This window comes from Berghia stephanieae, chromosome 1, assembly GCF_034508935.2.
Source record: "Berghia stephanieae isolate SIO BIC M18660-M18661 chromosome 1, UCSD_Bste_1.3, whole genome shotgun sequence".
NCBI lineage: Eukaryota > Metazoa > Mollusca > Gastropoda > Nudibranchia > Aeolidiidae > Berghia > Berghia stephanieae.
Window position 1 is genome coordinate 30359600 of NC_088360.1, and position 17500 is coordinate 30377099.

Consider the following 17500-nt stretch of genomic DNA (forward strand, 5'->3'; position numbering starts at 1 on the left):
CACACACACACACACACACACACACACACACACACACAAACACACACATCTTTAGTAGTCACATACATTTCAAACAATAACCCATTAGAGAAGAGGGTCATGCCTTCACCATAGATCGTTGTCATTGCGATCATTATGGTGTAGTAAATTTTGAAATTTACCCCGTATAATGGAATCGTCCAAGGCGTGCGCCTCCTGTTCCCCCCATCTCACACACGAAAGGGCGGTTTGCGGAGTGAAGGTTGGTGGTCGTCTGCCTGTATGGTCGTCTGTGTCGTTTAGTGTATGGCAAAGGGGGTGGGTGCGATTAATTAAGTGGGATGGGTGGTGATTGGTGGAATATAGGCAACCGAAGGCAACGAATCGCTGGGGAAGTAGTAGCAGGGTTGCCAGTTTGGCATTTTAAATGCCAGATTCCAAAAATCTGGCATTTTTGAAAACCGTTTGGCATTAGAAAAATCATTTGGCATTTGGCATTTTCATTTGGCATTTTCTTTTCTTGTATATTATACTTCAAATGACACCTTTTCTTAATTATTTCTAAACGCGTAAAAACAAACATCTTCACATTTCTTTTTCATTCTTAAAATCCAACCGTGGTGTAGTGGTTTAGCACTCCACTTAGTAGTCAGTAGGTAAATAATTACCCCAACAGGAAATTTAGTATAATTCAAAAAAAAAAAAAATAAATAAATAAAAAGAAAAGAAAACACGCAAGCCACCAGGATATGATAGTAAATTGTCTATCAAAAGTGAGTAGTTTTCTTAGTGGGGGTGGGAGTCAACAGACTTTGGCATTTTTTTGAGTGTTTTGGCATTTTTTGAGTCTTCCCCTGGCATTTTGTTGAAAAATAATCTGGCAACCCTGAGTAGTAGGCTATGGCGCGAGACCGAAGGTGATCAGACCGGTCTTCAGCGCGGCACTAGTTGAAAGGTGATAAGAAGTGAGGACCGCCGCCGGTCTTCACTATGGGACCGATCCCCGGTTCACAGCTAAAAGACCGTGGGACCGGTCCTGGGACCGGTCCAAAGGACCGGTCCTCAGCGCGGCACTAGACACAGACCGCCTCCTGCGTCGAACATTTATTACCAACCTGAAGAGCTCGACAGCAGGCACTCTCCTACATGGGCTGGATTCTATGCCAATTGACGAAGTTGTGACTCTAGCCAGGAACAGACGTGCTTGGTCCCGATATGTGGATTCCCTGTGACCGTGACATTTTTTTATCCTGATGTAGCATAGCACCTTATAGGTGCCGTACTAATGTACAATGCAACTCATACATGTATACATAGACGCAGCCAATTTCAGAGTTTTTCCGTGCTATTTAATCAAATAAATCATCTCTTACATTCCTTGTCTCAGTCGGAAGATCGGATATGAGCTTCTCCCATCGCTTTTTCACGAATTTGAGGCATCTTACAGTCGCAGTAGCAATATAAAGCAACAACGTTTGCAATATAACTTCTTACAATTTCGTTTTGAAATTATTACGGCGAATTTCTTATGGAATCCAGAAGTAAGTCTATATCTATGTATTTAAAATATTTATTAAAATGATATTGAAAAAGTTGGCCGCCAAGTAACCCAGTTGTATCAATGCAGACAGCCGGTTGTTCTAGTTCCGACACCCAGTTGTTCCAATTTGGACACCCAGTTGTAATATATCAGACATCCGGCTAAAGTTTATAATCCTCTTTGCCCCCCCCCTCTCCCCCCTAAACAAATCAGTTGGATTAAACAAATCCATGTAAAATGTAATTTCTCCGCTGCTAATTTTCTTCTTCTTTTTCCTTCGAAAAAAAAGAGAAATTCATCAGCCAACATCAACATAAACTAGGCCTAGTTGTAAGATATGTGGGGAAAGTACTTGTATAAATACCAAACATCAACATAAACTAGGCCTATTTGTAAGATATGTGGGGAAAGCAGGCTACTTGTATAAATACCCAACATCAACATAAACTAGGCCTAATTGTACGATATATGGGGAAAGTTTTTGTATAAATATTATTAAAAAATAACTAATAACTTTTCTAAGATTAAGAAAAATAATATGAAGTAAAACGAGCAGCAACAGTTACTGCCAGTACCATTATCTCCCTTTGATAGCTTCTTCTTCTTTTACTTGCAGTCCACCTTTAGTGTATTGGCGCAAGTTTTATATAAGCAATATTCAGCATGACATCGTTATATTATATTGTAGTATTCTTATAAAATGACCCAAATCATCAAGTGTTACCATCAATGTATTCGTTTCAGTCTGTTCTCATTCATCCATTTCTTAACACTTTGGATACAATTTTTACTATTGGCTGATACTTCTTGTAAGTTTCTCGTATTGGAAATGCAGTACCATTGCATATCATCAGCATATTGGTGGTGAGACAGACCGAAACTTCTGATGATTTTAGACAGAGTTCAAATGTACAGAACAAAAAGAACGGGTCCAAGTACTGAACCCTGGGGAACCCGACAATCAAGAATGATTTCCTTAGATCTACATTCATCTACATTTACGATTAAACAAATATGACCTAAACCAATCAAGCGCTGCACCAGACACGCCATAAGTAATTTCAAGACGTTTGAGGAGAATATTGTGATCAATAGTATCAAAAGCAGACGATAGGTCAAGCAAATCAGCAAAGAACATGAACCATTGCCTATAACAGAGAGGAGATCATTAACAACCCTAACAAGTGCGTTTCCGTCGAATGGTGTTGCCTATAAGCCGACTGAAGTTTTCTTCAAGACAATTATTTTTAAGATGAGACAGTAATTGTTTCAAAACAAGCTTTTAGAGAGAAAAGGAAGATTAGAGACAGGGCGAAAGATCCCACCCAAACACAGAAAATGAACTCCCTGCCCCCTATGGGAGGACAAAAGAACCCACCCAAACACAGAAAGTGACCTCCCTGCCCCCTATGGGAGGACAAAAGAACCCACCCAAGAACATAAAGTGACCCCCTGCCCCATATGCGAGGACAAAAGACCTGCCCAAACACAGAAAATGACCTCCCTGCCCCCTATGGGAGGACAAAAGAACCAACTCAAACACAGAAAGTGACCTCCCTGCCCCAAATGGGAGGACAAAAGAACCCACCCACACACAGAAAGTGACCTTCCTGCTCCATATGGGAGGACAAAAGAACCATCCCAAACACAGAAAGTGACCTCCCTGGCCCAAATGGAAGGACAAAAGACCACACCCACACACAAAAAGTGACCTCCCTGTCCCCATGGGAGGACAATAGAACCCACCCAGACACATAAAGTGACCCCCCCCTGCCCCATATGCGAGGACAAAAGACCTGCCCAAACACGGCAAGTGACCTCCCTGCCCCCTATGGGAGGACAAAAGAACCCACCCAAACACAGCAAGTGACCTCCCTGCCTCCTATGGGAGGACAAAAGAACCCACCCAAGCACATAAAGTGACCTCCCTGTCCCCTATGAGAGAACAAAAGAACACAGCAAGTGACCTCCCTGCCCCCTATGCGAGGACAAAAGAACCCACCCAAACACAGAAAGTGACCGCCCTGCCCCCTTGGGAGGACAAAAGACCTACCCAAATACAGAAAGTGACCTCCCTGCCCCCTATGGGAGGACAAAAGAACCCATCCAAACGCAGAAAGTGACCGCCCTGCCCCCTATGGGAGGACAAAAGGCCTACCCAAATACAGAAAGTGACCTCCCTGCCCCCTATGGGAGGACAAAAGAACCCATCCAAACGCAGAAAGTGACCGCCCTGCCCCCTATGGGAGGACAAAAGACCTACCCAAACACAGAAAGGGACCTCCCTGCCCCCTATGGGAGGACAAAAGAACCCATCCAAACGCAGTTTGTTTGTTTGTTTTTGGGGGTTTTACGGCGCTTGCAACACATTAAGGTCATATCAGCGCCAGTAAAAAGGAAGAAATGGGATAGTAAAAAGTTATAGAATTCAATTAAAGCACCCAAGAAAAGGTAAGACAAAGGGGAATTTGTTCAAATAGGGAACAGATGTAGATTCCAAGAGCACACTATCAAAGTACTTAGTTTAAGATCACCTAAAAGTCTCATCCAGACACAAGCACAGGTCCCCACTAAGAGGAATACACTCAAATGTTAACAAATCAAATATAACATGTAAATAAAACATAATACAGTACATAACAGAGAGATGATTTACAAGGAAAAAAATATCATCTCCCAAAGCAATAACTATACATTCGACTGTTTCCCTCTCAGCCAAGGAATCCGACCAAGGTTAGGACAAAACCAAGCAATCTCACTCCAAGACAAAGACAGAAAGCATGTTGGAAAACAGATATAAGGGGATAGAAGACGCAGTATGTACCTCCCTGCCCGCTATAGGAGGTCAGGATCCCCATCCAGCCATCCAAACGCAGAAAGTGACCGTACTGCCTCCCTATGGGAGGACAAAAGAACCCATCCAAACGCAGAAAGTGACCGCCCTGCCCCCCTATGGGAGGACAAAAGACCTACCCAAACACAGAAAGGGACCTCCCATCATCACATTTGAGATCAAATAAAATAAAAAGAACATCAATCTCTAAGACCCGTTTGTTGAAAAACAAAACAAACTCCAACAATAGGAACTAAAGGATTTTAAATGAGAAAGACTTTATTAATTATGATTTTTGTATACATATATAAATCACATTTTATATACATATTTATGTATACACATATATCACATTTTACATACATATATATATATATATATATATATATATATATATATATATATATATATATATATATATATATATATATATATATATAAAATCACATTGCTAAATATATCACACCAATTTTTAACCATGCAACAAAAATCCAAAGAAAAAATATGCGATAATAATATGAATAGATTATTGTAGATAAATAGGAATCTAAAACTATTTTCAAAACAGACTTGAAATAAAAATAACTTGAAAGACATGATAATCTTCAGAGCGGTCATATCTACAGGTAGGCTACCCTTTGTTTTGTTTTGTATTTTAAAGGGTCTTACTCTTACGGCGCTTGCAACACATTTAGGTTATATCAGCGCCAGTAAAAAGGAAGAAATGGGATAATATATTACAATTGTTTTTGTTTGTTTTTTGAGGGTTTTACGGCGCTTGCAACACATTAAGGTCATATCAGCGCCAGTAAAAAGGGAAAAAATGGGATAGTAAAAAGGTTTAGAATTATAATTAAAGCACCCAAGAATGAGGCAGACAAAGGGGAATTGGTTCAAAAGGGAACAGATGTAGATTCCAAGAGCACACCATCAGTGTACTTAAATTGAGATCACCTAAAAGTCTCATCCAGACACAAGCACAGGTCCCCACTAAGAGGAATACACTCAAATGTTTACAAATCATACATAATACATAAATAAAACATAATAGATTGCATAACAGAGAGACAATTTACAAGGAAAAAAATATCATCTCCCAAAACTAACTATACATTAGAATGTTTCCCTCCCAGCCAAGGTATCCGGCCGGGCACAGGACAAAACCAAGTAATCTCATTCCAAGACAAAGACAGAAAGCATGTTGGAAAACAGACATTGGGGTATAGAAGACATAGTTTGTACCTCCCTGCCCGCTATGGGAGGTCAGGATCCCCGCCCAGGATATATTACAATTAATAAAGCACCAAAGAAAAGGAAGACAGGGGGGAATTGAGTTAAATAGGGAACAGATGTAGATACAAAGCGCACATTAACAGTGTACTTAGTTTGAGATCACCTCAAAGTCTCATCCATACTCAAGCACAGGTCCCCACTAAGAGGAACACACTCAAATGTTTACAAATAATATATAATAAGAAACAATACACAACAAAGTGCATAACAGAGAGATGATTTACAAGAAACAATAAAAAAACTCGTCTTCCCAAACTCTTAACTGGACATTCGGCAGTTTCCCTCCCAGTCAGCTAGGGTATCCGGCCAGCACATTGACAAAACGAAGTAATCTCATCCCAAGTCAGAGATAGAGAGCATGTTGGAAAACAGATGTAGGGGGATAGAAGACACAGTAAGAACCTCCCTGGCCACTATGGGAGGTCATGAACCCCAGCCAGTACCCTTTGTTTATGGCACTTATTGGACATTGATAAATAATTATAAATTCTATTATAGAATAATACAATAACCTGTAAAACATTGCTTGGAACATTTATGATAACAATAATATGGTTTATATGGCACCTTGTTTCATTGGTATATATATATATTATATGAGTGTTGGTGGGTATTTGTATTTGTATGTACTTGGGTGCTCGATAATAGAGCATATACAATAAATAAGAACACTCCCATTATTCTGTTGATCGGTCCACAAGAAGTCCATAGTGACTTACAAATGAGTTTGTTGTTGATGTTTTTTTATTCTCTGTTTTTCGTTACCGTGTGTATGTTATTGATTGGGCGGTGATTAGTGTTGTTATGTAGGGTGTTCTCATTGTGTGTGTGTGTGTTGTATTCATGTGTATATGATATTGTGTTGTGGAATATAGTTGTTTGGAAAAAATGAGGGGGGGGGGGGATAGTGGAAGATAAAAATAGTACTAAAACTAATAAAAATAATATTGATGATGATAATACTAGTAATAATAATGATAGTGGTAACAATAATATTAATAATAATAATAATAATAATAATAATAATAATAATAATAATAATAATAATAATAATAATAATAATAATAATAATAATAATAATAACAATAATAATAATAATAATAATTATTATTATTATATTTATAATCATTACACAACATCATATACACACAATTATACACCACACACACACACACACACACACACACACAATGAGCACACACTACAATATGTCACTACATAACAACACTAATCACCGCCCAATCACTACCCGCACACCCTCCCCACTTTTCCATGCAACTATATTCCCCAACACAACAGCATACAGACACATGTATACACCACACACAACACACAATGAGAACAAACTATAACATGTCAGTACATAACAACACTAATCATCGCCCAATCAATAACAGTAACATGCCCACCACAGGAACGAAAAACAAGGAAGAAAAAAATGTGAACAGCGAACTTCTTTTTTTCTTCTTCCTTTGATTGCCCACAATCAATTTGTTGATTATTATGGCAAATATGAAACTGCTTTCAAATCTCTCTGTATTCCTTGTTTATAATCGTTAGTCTAAAATCAATTTCCAGGGACATTCAGGGGTCGTCAACGTTGGTCAGTGATGGTTTGTGTAAGGTCTAAGTATTTGCATAGCAACTTGCCACAAAAGGATCAATTGTAGTGGCTTCGGTCACTTTAGCGTCAAGCTGGTTCCAGTCTCTGACCGTACTCGGCAAGAAGGTGCACTACGGACTTATTGTGGACCAAAGAGATGGAAAACCACTGAAACGATCGTCTGGACAGAATAATGTGTTCTTATTTATTTTATTTATTTATATTTTCTTATCTATATATATATATTGGGTCACCAAATATGATATTAGATAAGTGTTCACTGCCCAAGAGTATCAGATAACAGCACGCTGTGGAGCTGGTTTTTCCAAATATGATTTTCCATACTTTAAATCAATATGGACATTTTCTTTAAAAACATAATATTATAATCTTTGCAAAATTTCTGATGTCAAAACAAATACAATTGATAAAATATCCAAAAATCAATCACAAGACAAGTCTCTTTCTAATGTTCATTCGACTATTTCAAATTTCAGCAGCTTTTTTAATTTGTCAGGAATGGGAAGAGAATCGACTCTTTGTCCTCTTAACCCTGGAGGACCAGACAGAGAAATAGATTTGGAAATGTAAAGAAAACTCCATGAAAAGAGAGTTAACGGTTGAAGAGTGAATTCATCAGCAAGAGTAAAGTCAGCAGTATGAATGAATCGATCAGAATCAGAAATAGAGGAGTCTGTGACAATCTGGCATTCTATTCTATTATTAGGTCCCTCATCTGAAGTGTATGTCCTGTAGTTCCTGATGGTCCTGTTTGTTAAAAGAGTCTGGTAGTCTTCAGGATAGAAGTAGAGTCGTTTGAGAAGGAGTTCCTGTAGCTCTTTGTCATCAAAGATAAAAGACAAAATCAAAGGTGAAAAACTATAACCAGAATGGTCACATTTTATTCTTCCAGGACACAGTCCTGATTTCAGAGCTTTTAGTGAAACGGACTTCAAATCTTTTACCTGACACCATGCCCAGTCAAAAAGACCAAACTCTATGGTCACTAAAAGAGTTTCCAAGGAAATGCAGTCTTTCCTTTTAACCTGATATAGAGATTTTAGTCTGCCCAAAGTTGGTAAATATCCATGACGAAGAAGCACTCTAAGACATTCCCCACCTGAACTTTCCATTGCTAATGAAAATACAGTCCGACCTTTATTATCGATCAAGTCTAGAATTGGATTGTGAGACAGCATTTTCTCTAAAGACTCTGGTCTGTTTTTCATTATCGCTATCATGGGAGCAGTGAGTCCAGATTTATGCTTTGTGTCAATTTCTGCTCCATGTTGTAAAAGCAACTCCACAGTCTTTGAGTGTCTATACGTTTCAACATCATCTTTGACGTCATATTCGTCAGTGAAATATTGTGTTTTTAATCTTAAGTCTTCATCATCATCATAAGGATTTATACAGGCAGCCATCAACGCTGTTTTCCCATCCTTATCACTTGCATTCACATCAGCACCGAATGTAATCAGCATTGACACAACCAGATCAGTTTGAAAATGACTTGCCTCTATCAGAGCTGTATTTCCATTCTCACCAGACAAATTCACATCAGCACCTTGTTCTACTAAAAGCTCTACTAGCCAATCATTGTGCATGTCATGGCCTGCCCACATTAAGGCTGTTCCACAAGAACCAGAGGCGTTAATATCAGCACCATATTTTATAAATAATTTCACAATGTCTCTGTTTCCCTCAAAACATCCAAACATTAAACCAGTAACACCCTTTATATCCATAGAATTCACATCAGTACCATTTTCCACCATCATTTCTGGAATCTCTTCATATCCAATATAACACGCATCCAGTAACCCATTTTTTCCATCAATCAATTTGGCATCAGCACCATATTTCAACATCATTGACACAAAGTCAGCAAATCCTTTTCTACATGCCAACCACAGCCCTGACCTAGAAGCACGACGTTCAAGGCTGTATTCAGAGGGCATCAAATTTGCATCAGCACCGTGCTCCAGCAGAAATCTAACAATCTCTCCCCTTGCTGGACCAAATCCATCCCAATCATTTGAAGTTAGTGCCAAACTCAAGGCAGTATGTCGAGTGCACACGTTTATATCAGCACCACTTTGTACCAACGTCTTCGCTATATTACTGTTTTGCCCATATTCGCACACTCGCATTAGTGGAGTATACTCACATTCATCTTTCCTGTTCACATCAGCACCATGCTTAATCAACAATTTAACAATATCTTCTTGCCCCGTTTCACATGCATATGTTAAGGCTGTCATTCCTCTCTCATTAGCTGCATTAACCATGTCACCAGAGTCTAGCAATTTCCTCACATTCTTCTCATTTTCTTGTAAGCAAGCATGCATCAATGGTGTTAACCCATTTTCATCGTAATTATTGACATCAGCTCCAAGTTGTAAAACCAATCCTGAATGAGATTAAAAAGAAGAGACAATTCTTAGAAACATGAAAAAAAACAACAGATAATGAAATTATCACAATCTGTAAGTTGAACTGTGTCTCTTTCAATTTATGAAATTGTGAACTGTAGTCTGGATCCTCTATTTAAGGGGCTTTGCACAGAAGTAAAAAAAAAAAGAAAAAAAGGAGTTGGAGGAGGTGTGTTTTGTTTGTTTTTGAGGGTTTTACGGCGCTTGCAACACATTTAGGTTATATCAGCGCCAGTAGAAAGGAAGAAAATGGGAGAGTAAAAAGTTCTAGAAATACAATTTTAAAGAACCCAAGAGAAAGTAAGACAAAGGGGAACTGGGAACATAAAGGGATCAGATGTAAATTCAAAGAGCACACCACCAATGTACTTAGTTTGAGATCACCTATAAGTCTCATCTGGACACAAGCACAAAATACAACAAAGAGAAATACACTCAAATTCTTACATTACATATTCAAAACAACAAATATAATAATACGTAACAGAGAGATGATTTACAAGGAAAAAAATATCATCTCCCAAAACAATAACTATGCATTTGACTGTTTCCCTCCCAACTAGGACTCTGGCCAAGGCCAGGACAAAACCAAGTAATCTCATTCCAAGACAAAGACATAAAGCATGTTGGAAAACAGATATAAGGGAATAGAAGACACAGTATGTACCCCCTACCCACTATGGGAGGTCAGGATCCCCACCCAGCGGAGGAGGAGGAGCAGAATAAAAAGAAGATGAATAATAATAATAATAATAATAATAATAATAATAATAATAATAATAATAATAATAATAATAATAATAATGATAATAATAATAATAATAATAATAATAATAATAATAATAATAATAATAATAATAATAATAATAATGATGATGATGATGATGATGATGATAATAATAATAATAATGATAATAATAATAACAACAACAATAATAATAATAATAATTAGGGACAGAAATTTTTATTTCAACCAGGACTTTGACCAGGTGAACGTAACTAACTTTATGTTAGCCGTGAGATAATAACATGCAAAACATTACTACATATTGCTTGTTCTATACAGCGCAACATCTGGATAACGACAACCCCTGAAACCCAAAATAGTGACATACATTTTAGCAAAACCCCCTTTAAGCGACATTGTTATAACAATAATCAGCAGTTGAGGCCAGTTCTTGATACCCGACCATCGTCATCTCGTACTCTTAACCAATGAAAAAAACGCTTTTGTTCTCTCTCCCAATGAGAGCGCTTTGATTTTGTTACCAACTCTTGTTTCCCACACTGCATAGAATCAGTGATTGTTAATATAATGGATCCACAGCAAAAGAAGTTTATATGTGGATGGAACTCTCAAGGGTCCACTAACATTCCCTGTTAGTGTTAGCTACCTGTCTGTGTGGTCAGTGGAGGTTAACTGATATCAGGCAATGGGGGCAATTATGGTTATTTATGGCCTTATTCAGACCTGCCAACCCTTCACATTCCAAAAGTGGAATCAGAACGCCTGAAAATAGGAATTTGAGACAAAAAAACAGGAATTTCACCTCTTTCAACCCCCCTCCCTGCTCTTTTTTATTCTTACCATTATCATCGTTGTTGTACATCGGAATTTTGGAGACAATGGCGGAATAGTACAAAAAAGACGATTGAAAAAAATAGGAATGATTCCGCGAAAAGCGGAAAGGTTGGCAGCTTTGTCTTATTGGAATAGCCAGGAAAGCAATAACAGCCTCTTTCACTTTTATATTTTCATTTGAAAAATCTGTGGTTTTTCAATACATCAGCCCAGACTTGATATTATTGTGGCCATTACCTATTTTTGTTTTGTTTTTGTTTTGGGTGGGGTGGGGGGGGGGGGGGGTAGTGAAAGTGCAACTGGTATACCTCTGTTTTTGTTTTGTTTTTGTTTTGGGTGGGGTGGGGGGGGGGGCGGGTAGTGAAAGTGCAACTGGTAAACCTCTGTTTTTGTTTTTTGGTAAACAAGAGGAATAAGCATTCTAACGCTGTTAGGACATGTTTTCTATCCGGCACTCGTCCCCGTATCACAGTGTTATCTGTCCCTCCAGGAAATCGCGGCGCTTGCGATTTTTCGCAATTTTGACAATTGCCGCATTTTTTTGCAATTTTCCATGTTCTGGAGTCACATATAATCATATGATGCTAAACATAGGAAAATACTACTGCCACCGTCACACAAAACTATTACAGATGCTATTTAATAATAGTTTTATTTCTAACATCAATCTATTATATTTATATATATATATATATATATATATATATATATATTATATATATATATATATATATATATATATATATATATATATATATATTTTTTTTTTTTTTAAATATATATTATGGGTGTTTAATATACTACCATACACATAGATTCATGTAACTCGGAAATAGAAAGTTTTTATGGTCAGTCCCCTTGACCTCGTTATTCTCTAGTTCCACTGTATTATTATGATGTATAGATGTAGGCTACTTGGAAATATAATAATAATATTAATAATAATAATAAAAATAATACAGTGCAACCCCGATGTAACGACATCCGTTATAGCGACATTCCCTGTATAACGACAAAGTACTCAGGTCCCATTTTATTTTACTATATATCATTAGTAATAAAAACCCCTCTATAGCGACGTACATTTCAGCAAAACCCCTGTATAACGACATTTCTGGTCCGACAAACCTTGAAGGTGTTTGTCTACCATGAAATTGTTCGTAACTATTACAAGTGGTATCTTCCATTCTATGTATGTTGTCTACTCGTAATAAGCCCAGAGCTAGTTCTTATTGTAGCCAATGAAAACGTTTCTTTTTCAGCCAATCAATAGTCACATTTGTACAACACCGCAGCCAATCAGAAGGCTCGCCTTTCACCAATCAGAAGGCTCGCCTTTCACCCAATGAATGCCTGTGACAGGTCAACACAGGACTGTTTATAAATCCTTTGTCCACTCTCCATTCATTGCCGGTCCCAAGCCCGGATAAACTACAGAGGGAAAATGAAAAAGTATACATTCACTACACAAGACCCAAAACACCTCCTGATATACACACATAGGAAACCTCTCTGTAACGACATCCCTCTATAACGACACGTTTTCTCGGTCCCGACGATGTCGTTATATCGAGGTTGCACTGTACTAATAATATTAATAATAATAATAATATTTTTTAAAATTTATGAGCTTAATACTACTACTACTACTACTACTACTACTACTACTACTACTACTACTACTACTACTACTACTACTACTACTACTACTACTACTACTACTACTAATAATAATAATAATATTTTTTTTTAATTTATGAGCTTTACTACCACATAATTGTTAGGAATCCATGCATTTGTGTAAAAGTGTTGTTTTTTTTTTTGTTTTTTTTTTTTTTAATCTCCTGGTGGCATCCCCTGTCCTACAGGCATAATATTTCTTTTCTGAGTATGCAATGTCAATATCAATATAATTTAATGTAATTTATGGACACAATACTGTATAATACATACCAACTAAAATTGGTGGACTGTGCTTGTCATATAATTAAAGCAAGAATAAATTATTGTGCGCTGTTTATTGAAAACAATGTCTTAAATTTTCACCTTTTCCTTGCAATTTTTGCATGCACTTTTTGGAATTTTGGGTGCAATTTTGGGGGTTTTCATTTGCAATTTTCCACGGGGACAGTGTTATGTATTCTCACGGGTCTCGCCATGTCCCCTTTTTCCCTCATCTTGAAAACCCTGGAATAACGACATAATATTCCAGTCCCGGGGAAAGGCATTATCCAGGGGTTGCACTGTATTTAAATCAAAAATGTTATCGACACATTCCTTCAATATAGTCACACGCATGTTGCTTTGCTGGGAAGTGATCAAGCACATCCAAATCTCTGACCTGCATACTTGGAATTTTAAAAATTCGTAACTTTTAGCAGACAGAAGACGAAGAAGAAGACGAAGAAGAAGAAGAAGAAGAAGAAGAAGAAGAAGAAGAAGAAGAAGAAGAAGAAGAAGAAGAAGAAGAAGAAGAAGAAGAAGAAGAAGAAGAAGAAGAAGAAGAAGAAGAAGAAGAAGAAGAAGAAGAAGAGGAAGAAGAAGAAGAAGAGAAGAAGAAGAAAGAAGAAGAAGAAGAAGAAGAAGAAGAAGAAGAAGAAGAAGAAGAAGAAGAAGAAGAAGAAGAAGAAGAAGAAGAAGAAGAAGAAGAGGAGGAGGAGGAGGAGGAGGAAGAATAAGGTCTCAAGCTGGTTCTCTCATCCATCAAAATAGAGACTCTGAGAGAGAAGAATCTTCCTTTTACCTTTATCTCCTTCATTGCATAACTGTAGTAAATTCCCCTCTAACTCTTCTCTCCTGGCACTTTCAGACAACTCTTGGGAATGAGCCATGACAGAATTACCTTTCCTTGCTCTGACTTCCTACAACATCAGCAATCTGGTGAACATTAAACAGGTGTTTGAGTCATGGACCATGATGATAATAATCATGTAACTTCAATGAATACTAAGATTTCAAAGCGAGCATAATGTTTTCAGGTTGTTATTGTTATTGTCTAATTTCTTTGCAACATATAATATATTATTATATTATAGACTATAATCCCACTGAAAACATCATTTTAAAACTGCCATAATATGTATGTAGTCCTGCAAACCTAATGGGGCAGATATGGGGCCCGAGTTTCTATATTCCTATATTAAGCCTTTAGTAAGATAAATCAGTCGATGGATAGTAGGTTACTATATTATATACACAATATGCGTCGACATTCATGTGGATGTCCTGGCCGAATGGGTAAGTCGTCTGTCTTGGAAGGCTTGTCGAAATTGATGGGTAAGTCGTCTGTCTTGGAAGGCTTGTCGAAATTGATGCTGTGTCTTTCACTGGCATTTTTCACGACTAGTTTGCCATTTGCATAAAATTTGTGCAGCTATGTGGTCTTGTGGTATTACACTCACTTTCGGATCGGAAGGTCCTGGGTTCAAGCCTCGCTTGGCACATAGTTGAGTCCTTGAAGAAGCTCTTTACTCACATTCTCTCACCGTACTCAGGTGCAAAATGAGTACCTTGCCCTTACAGCTTTGTCTCGGTCCGAATTTTTTTTTGGTAATATCGCCTAAAAGGAGTCATGTCCCGTCCTTCATGTTAAATGTTGCTGTTGGCCAGTGACCCCTTGTAAAGAGCTTTGAGCACGCTTAGTGGATATTGCGTTATATAATAGCTCATTTTATTATTTATTTATAAAATTTTTCTGCCAATGTGTCTGACAATAACAAAAAGCCTGGTCTTTTGTTCTTGCCAGACACTGTCTGGCAATAATCGTTCATCGTTATTGACAGACATGTCTGGCAATAACAACAGCCTTTTAAAATAAAACCCACAAAGTTAAAAATAAATAGGTAAATAAGCAAACAAATAATAAATGCAAATTTTTTTTTTTCGAAAGTAGTCTGTGATGTAAGGACTAAATTGCTCCACACAACCAAACATATCTGGCCAATCTCCAATGTAAACATAATAAACGAAGTGGCAATTCGGCTCGAGTCTATTCTTCCTCTTCTTCTTCTAGTAGTTTCTTGTAGTTCTAATGAAGAAAGAATTTCTGTAGTTTTGTGTTCTTGTCTGTGGGATTTTGAAGCAGTTCGAATTGTTTGTGGCGTATCTGTCAATGGGGTTTTCGGTTATGTGGTTGGCGAAAGTGATTTCTTCAAGATTTTATTTTATGTTGTTATAAAAAAAGTTACTTTGACTTTTGTTTCTTTTGAAGAGTTTCAATTCTTTTCTTTATAATTTCTATTTGGACTTCCAATTGATCCATGATTTTGTCTTTCTCGTCAAATAAAGCAGGTTTAGACTACCTGCTGTTACTAAAATCGTAATTTTCATTTGCATTAATTTCATGTAATTAAAATATATTTTTAAAAAAACAACAAACAAAAGCTATACTTCCACGGGAGACTATTCAGACTAAGTCCCAATAATCTGTTGATTGCACACAAGCGCATTGGAATTTGAGTCCGAATAGCCACTGGAAACTATTCAGACTTGAGTCTAAATAACCGAAGCCCATTAATAAAAGTTAAAAGATGTCCGCCCTCTGGTCTAGGAACATCAACCGCTGAACAGTGTCAATTTGTTAGCTACCGAGGCGTTTGCAACTGTTCCTAGTAGACATAACAAAACTCAATATGGCTGCCTCAATATAGTGCACAGTATTTTCAAAAATTGAATCATAATCCTTAATGTGTATTTGAATTTGAGTGCTTGGACTTGGAAAAATAATAGCGCTCATCAAGTTCAAGAAATGTTTACTGCTCTACGTTCCCCCCATAAGTAAGAAAGAGCAAGATGTAGGCACTTGTTTCCTGGTCAGCTACTATATTATAAACACGTCAATTTTAAGGGCAGTCCAATACAATTAAAACATAATATATAAATATTCTTTGTTAGCAAAATGTGAAAAGAATAGAAGAGAACCATGGACTACTAACTTCCAACTTCCAACCCCCGTGCCAGCCACTGGCCCACAGGGTTGCCAGATTATTTTCAGGCATTCTGCCAACTGGATTTAAAAAATCTGCCAAATACCACAAAAATCTGCCAAACCGTACTATTTATAAAAAAACTCATCAGTTTTGTTAAACAAAAATTCGCAAGGCCGATGTCATAATTTGTTTTTCATTTCCCAAGTTAAAAAAAAATTACTAATACATAAACTTGCCATGGAAAACATGGAATAGACCTATACAATGTATAAATAATAATGTAGCAAAATCTAGCCTCGAAAATAATCTGCAATAGGACAACCAAGCGAATCGTCGAAAGTGTGTTGTGACAGTACAGCGTCCGACGGTGCACATGGACGACTTGTGATGGCGATGTCTACAATAGTGAACTAAGAGCGCGCCAAATGCCAATGCAAACAGTTTTTTTTTCTGCCAGACGACTTCAAATTCTGCCAGAAAATCTGCCAAATTGGCAACCCTTGTATGTGTGTGTGTGTGTGTGTGTATGCGCGTGTGTGTGTGTGTGTATGCGCGTGTGTGTGTGTATGTGTGTGTGTCTGCAATAACCCTAGTCACTTCTATCTTCCGCTTTCTTCAGCCATGGGAATTCTTCTAACCACTTACTCTGAAATGTTCAAGCGTTGTTATAACTGCCTTTCCATTTCCGAAGCCAGTGTTGATCTCGACTCTCCACTAGCGGAGCGCGCGTGTTGGAAGTGGCCAGTGGCCGGGGGAGTGAAGTCAAAAGTCGAGATGCAAATGTTGCTGCTCGAAGCTCGAAGAAATAAATAACAATGTGAAATTGAATGTAAATTTCAATTTAATTACGAAAACAGATAGAATTTCGTAATTAAATTGAAGCTTATATTCAATTTCACATTGTTATTTATTCCTAACAAGTAGAGCAAGAAAGGTAAAAATTAATACCGGTACCAAAATCGGTATGGATGCGATTATAATGAAGTTGAAAATCAATAACTAACTTTAACAAACTAGCTTTTAATTGTCGGTGTCTTTTTTAATTCTTTAAATGAATGGCAAAACAAAGAGTAATATTAATTTTTAAAAGGCAGAACCAGTCGACTTGAAAATAAAATGCCAAAAAATATATAATTTGGCAAATAAATGCCAAATTGGCAATCTATACTTACAAGCCGTGTTTTTCATTTTTCATAAATCAACACACCAAAGTGAACACGCACATAAAAATTAGGGTGAAAAAATTTGCTGCGCAAGTTGTTTAGCTTGTTACAGTAAAAAAAAAAATGTATTCCTTAGTATCCAAA

The 17500-nt window shown here is 37.3% G+C and overlaps 1 protein-coding gene across 1 annotated transcript; it reads right to left on the reverse strand.

The window, feature by feature from the left end:
- Positions 1 to 6816: 6816 nt before the first annotated feature.
- LOC144963718 (uncharacterized) lies at positions 6817 to 14276 on the reverse strand. The gene is made up of 2 exons (XM_078897674.1): positions 14009 to 14276; positions 6817 to 9661 (listed from the first exon to the last, which is right to left on the reverse strand). Exons 1-2 carry the CDS (start codon positions 14094 to 14096, stop codon positions 7722 to 7724), a joined length of 2028 nt encoding a protein of 675 aa, XP_078753800.1. The 5' UTR covers positions 14097 to 14276; the 3' UTR covers positions 6817 to 7721.
- Between the last annotated feature and the right edge of the window lie 3224 nt (positions 14277 to 17500).

Excerpts from the sequence above, each read along its gene's own strand:
- LOC144963718 (XM_078897674.1), bottom strand. The coding sequence starts at position 14,096 with ATGGCTCATTCCCAAGAGTTGTCTGAAAGTGCCAGGAGAGAAGAGTTA. Across the intron at positions 9,662-14,008 it reads ATGCAATGAAGGAGATAAAG|GATTGGTTTTACAACTTGGA; the intron begins GTAAAAGGAAGA and ends AATCTCATTCAG.